The following is a 5,286-nucleotide window of genomic DNA, read 5'->3' on the forward strand; positions in this document are numbered from 1 at the left end:
CCCCCCGGCGGCCGGGCCAGCCCGGGGCCCCCGGCGGAGGCCGCGACCGCCCGCAGCCCCCACCCCCGGGCGCGAGGCCGAGCGCGGAGGAGCCTGACCTGCAGCTGCTGTAAATCAAAGCGCTTCCAATATTGAAACATCGATCCCACATTGGCCGCCATCTTGAGACATATTGAGACGGAGTGAGCGGCTGATAGAGAGGGGGCTGGAGTTCAGGAGCCGCCAGGAGGCAGCAGGCGGGCGGCGCCAAAACCCGGCCTGGAGCCGGCCGCCGCCGCCGCCACCGAGGACGCGGACTCCTCCTCACGGCGCCGCCGCAGCCATGGCGAGCCCGAGCCGGAGCCGGAGTCGCAGCCCCAGGGCGCGGCGGCCGCGGCCTGGCCTCGCGCGCCGCCCCGGCCCTTGCTCCCTCAGCCCCTCACCGCCGTCCTTCCCCTCCCCTCCGCGGGCCGGCCGGCGACCCCCGCCCCTCGGGACACCCCCCCCCACCCCAGTCCCGGGTCGCGCCGGCCACAGACCCGGCCCCGAGGGGGCGCTGGAGGGCAGCGCCCGGGTTCCCCCGGCATCGCGCACCTGGGGAGGCCGGGGGTCCCCTGCAGGGGTCGCGGTCGCCCTCAGTGGCCGAGCGCAGCGCCCTCGGGGCTCCGGTTGGGGGGGTACGTTGGTCGTTCTGGTCCAGAGCGCGGAGACGCCGCGACCACCTGCCCGGGGCCCCCCCACACCCGACCCCTACGTGGCCCAGGCCCCCCGCAGCCGCGCGCGTGGGAGGCGCCCCGGCGGTGGACAGCGACACTCCGATCTCTCTGCACCCAGCGAGGACGGGGACACCGAGACGACCAGGAACGGCGTCGCATGTTTGGAGGAGTGGAGTTGGGGGGAAACAGCCCTGACCCTCTCAGGGCGCCGCGCGCTTGGATGCCCCACGCCCGGGCCGCGGCGATGCCGGCTTCTCGCCCGAAAGCACCGCAACGGCGGTGGCGCCGGGGGTCCAGGCAGCCCCCATTCGCCCAAGCCGCTGCAGTTTAGGCCACCACAGGAAAAGTCTGGGAGCCCAGTTCTGTGTCCCCCCGCGCCGCTTCAGCGGAACAGCCCAAGAAACTTCCTGTGGTTCAGACACCTTGGTTTGTTGCAACTTTGGGCGCAGAAAGTTTTGGAAAGTGTGGGTGCACTCACTGAAAACGGAAAGCGTGGTCCTAAGTTTGCAGAAATGCTAAAATGCAAACCAAAAACTAAATTCTCGTTTCTCTCCTGGCGGAAAGCTGGCGAAAGAGCACGCTTTATGATCGTCATCTTTCATACACACGTGTGACTTGGAGTTTCCAGTAGGAATACTGTACTTTGACCCTCCTGCAGTTATTTAACGAGTAATTAGTCAAAACAAGTCCCCAAATTCCTTAATCCCAAAATGCATATGTAAATAAAATCTGTAGAGGATACAAAATAAAACGCGCAAGTAGAAAATAATTGCTTTTCAACTGAGGTCGAGGGTTGGCGCAGTGAATTCGGCCTTTTTGGAGGAAGAGGTTGGAAATGAAAATCCCAAGATTTAGAGAACACTCGTGTCCCCAGGTCTTGCGCGGCTGGCCAGGGGCCTCCGTTTCTCGAAAGGGAGGCCCCTGACGTCGGGAGCGGGGTTCACTACGTCCCCAGCACAACCTTGACTTGCAGGTGGGTGGGAGCGCGCGGGCGTCGGAGGCAGGTCGCGAGCCTCCACCCCAGATGCGGTGACGCAGCGCAGAGCGGGGCACTGAGGATCTCGGGTGTCCTAGGGCTGTCTCTGCTTGGGGCGCCCCATCCCGCGCGCGCAGTCAGCCGGCGACCGCGCTGTAGCTCCGACCGCGCCGCCCGGTAGAGGGCAGCGGCGCCCCGGCACTCGGGTCCTCGGGTCCCAGCGCACGTGCCCACCGGCGCGCCCGGGCCCCCGCGCTTAGCCACGCCCTGTCCCGGAGTCTGGGTCCTGGCGGGAAGCGGCATTGCCTCCGCGGGACACTCCTGTCCCAGGGAAATGTCACTTCTTAACGATGCCTCCACACTTGGGGTGGCGGCGGGGGTGGGGGGATGCTCCTGCCTTCCCCTCGCATGTCTATTTTTGCGGTGGCAGGCAAGCGAGACCTAGGAATTGCCCTAAAGGTGGCTAGACAAATACAATGTGCAGGGGCTTAAAAGGAAAAAAAAAAGAAAAAGAAAAAAGAAATCCCTCCCATGGGGAAGGCTCAAGGAAGGATCAGGGAAATGGTTTGAATTTGATGCAGATGTTCTCAATCTAATTATCGTGTAGATCCCCTGGTTTGAACCAAAAAAGTGAAATATATATGACCTGTGTAATACTCCCGAAATACATCTGGTTGGAATTCAAGATTCTGAATCCATGGCAATATTTTAGAAATAAATTTGATGAGTATTAAATACCCCTGTTACATTTCTGGTTATATTTATATTATTTACATGCTAACCTGACTTAGTACAGACACAGCATATTGGATGGCCCAGAGGTTAGGCTCTATTTAAATAAAATGTAGATTTCTCCCACCAAAGCTTTGGGTTACATAAACCTTGTTACTCTCTGCAGGGGTGGTGGTGTTGGGGAGGGGGGGAGTTTAGAATAATTTTCACCAGCACCACAAAACGTTTTATTTTAAAAAGAAAATCATTCAAAATAAATCACTGATCAAAAGTTATCTTAGTTGAGTGAAACAGCAGAGACCTAAAAAGAAAAGCCTTTTAAAGTGCACTTTATTTTTCTTGAGCAAGTATAGACACAGAATAAAAGCAAATTGTATCTATTTCCAAAGACTATTTTGTTTCTTTTTTATTTTTTCAGATTGACTTTCACCCTCATCATTGTAAAAACCTGAGCGTACCCACTGGCAGAGTGAATCTACAAAGCTGTACACTCTATACAATATTTAGAAAACATTTTATAGGTTTTAGGACTTAGATTTCCAGGGACACCTACAAAGCTAGTACAGTAATGTCTGTGACCTCTCAACCCAGTGTGTGAGAGGCAGGTAAGTTCTCAAGATAAATGGCCCAGTACCAAGAAATACCTCGGCTCTTGGACGTGTAATTAATATTACTTAGAATGAAAAACAAGAAAAAAAAAATCCACAGGCATTTGTTCACTTTTTGACACTCAGGCTCACCCTTTAGGAGACGAAATCTCCCATTTCCCAAGTATATGACCAATTTGCCACCCCAGGCTTTCCAATCAATCCCCCAGTCATCCGATGGGGGAACTGACCCAAAGGATGTTTGTCCCTGACGCCTTTAAATGAAATATAGCTTAGCCCCAAATAACGTAGCTAAATAACTAATATTTGAGCCCAGAATTCTTTTTTTTTTTTTGAGCCAAGAATTTATTAAATTTCTTTTCTAGCCCTTTTTATTTTGCCTAAAAAGCATTAAGTAGCCACATGGGGGATGTACAAATACTAACTAGTTTAACTTACAGAAAATTGTAAGTGCTTTTAAGAGTTCTTTCTTTCCTGTCCTCCTAACACCAGTGGATTCTCCTTTCCCTGACATCCACATATACTTTATTAAATCCATTAAGGTAAAAAAAAAAATTGTCAAATTCTCCAAAATATGGGTCGATCACTACTAAACTGGCCCTCTTTTGGTAGCCCCAAGAAGTGAAAATGTGTCTCGTTTTCTAAAGATTCAAATTTAGAAGGTGTTCTGTTATACTTCACCTAATTCTTTAAAGGGATTAACTATCAAGAATTTCTTCCAAATTGAAAAATGTCTTACACTGGAAGTCATTATTTTAAAAATCCATGTTCTTTATCCCATATAAGAGTCTTTGATTATGGACTCATACAATTTTCACCTAAAGTTAAGAAACTTTATCCCCAAGAAAAGTTGGGGAATAATCTACAGATTTTACCAAACTACAAGGAAAATAAAAAAACTCAGAAATCAGATATACTTCAAAGGAAAAATCAAGAGGTTCATTCTAAAACCTTAATCTATTTTCTGAATTTTTTTCACCCAAATTAGAATGAGTTTCAAGTAGTTTTCAACCAGAATGTTTCAGATAATCAGAAACAATTCATAATGCTAAATGCTTACATCATAATTTATTCATAAATAAACATAAAGATATGCCTATTTTGATGCATGGTATAAAGGAATCATACTCTTAATAAAAAGTCATGTGGAGAATCTCAATTTCACAAACACAGAGGTTTAAAATTATATCAAGGTAGTCATTCAAGCTGCCTGAATTTGTTTTAAATTTAGGACTATCTAAGGCCAGACAGAAGTGTGGACACACTTTACATTTAAAAAGTCCTATTACTTAAATCAAAAGAATATGAAGAAGAGGGGAATGACTCTTTCTTTTCTCTTTGGCGGCTGCCTTTTAGAATGATTTGGCATAGACTACTGGAATAAATGAAAGGAAGATTCCAGATTCTTTTTTTTTTTTGAGCTCAAGAAAACCAAACTACTTTTAATTGTTTTGTTTTTAAAATGATACTTTATGTTAATTATTTTAAGTACACTATTCACTGTGCTATATGTAAATACCCACCGAATAAAAGTACACATTTTGCTACATGTAATTACATGCATAGTACATCATTCATGTCAATATCCTGAATGTATGTGTAGTTATATAATTGTACCAAGAACCTGCCCAACTTGTAAGAACAAACTATAATGATTTCTAAACAGTAGACTCCTGTTCACCACCCTCCTTCCCTGTCTCTGGTGACAGCACTTCTCAGCCTCCCATCCCCTTTTGGAAATCTTCAAAGACTTTATGCCTGGCCCACCATTTCCCCCTTCTTTCCACTTCTGGACAGCATGTGTTGATGACATTCACCCTAGGTGTCTTTCCACACAGCTAATGATTATGTCCTGTTCTCTCACACTTGTCTTAAACAAAAGAGTGTACAGCTTGGCCTCTCAGATGCAGGTGGCTTATGCTTTGAAAACACATCTATGGCAGAGATATGGCTCACGCCTGTAATCCCAGCACTTTGGGAGGCCGAGGCAGGCAAATCACTGAGATCCGGAGTTCAAGACCAACCTGGCCAACATGGTAAAACCCCGTCTCTACTAAAAATACAAAAACTAGCCCGGCATGATGGCATGTGCCTGTAATCCCAGCTACTCAGTAGGCTGAGGCAGGAGAATTGCTTGAAACCTGGAGGCAGAAGTTGCAGTGAGCCAAGACCATGCCACTGCACTCCAGCCTAGGTGACAGACTGAGACTCCATCAAAAAAAAAAAAAAAAAAGGAAGAAAGAAATAAAGAGAGAGAGAGAGAGAGGAAGGAAGG

At 48.3% G+C, this 5,286-nt stretch overlaps 1 protein-coding gene across 6 annotated transcripts in view; it reads right to left on the minus strand.

The window, feature by feature from the left end:
• Window positions 1-411, minus strand: part of CUX1 (cut like homeobox 1) — a 470,808-nt gene extending 470,397 nt beyond the window's left edge. For all 6 annotated transcript variants that reach the window (XM_032255085.1, XM_032255084.1, XM_032255076.1 and 3 more), the window contains exon 1: window positions 99-411. In XM_032255085.1, the coding sequence (XP_032110976.1) occupies window positions 99-161 (63 nt within the window). In that variant the 5' untranslated portion in view covers window positions 162-411. The remainder of the gene's footprint in view (window positions 1-98) is intronic.
• Window positions 412-5,286: the final 4,875 nt, after the last annotated feature.

The sequence above is a fragment of the Sapajus apella genome, unplaced genomic scaffold (assembly GCF_009761245.1).
Source record: "Sapajus apella isolate SASKATOON/1434 unplaced genomic scaffold, GSC_monkey_1.0 scaffold88, whole genome shotgun sequence".
Taxonomy (NCBI): Eukaryota; Metazoa; Chordata; class Mammalia; order Primates; family Cebidae; genus Sapajus; species Sapajus apella.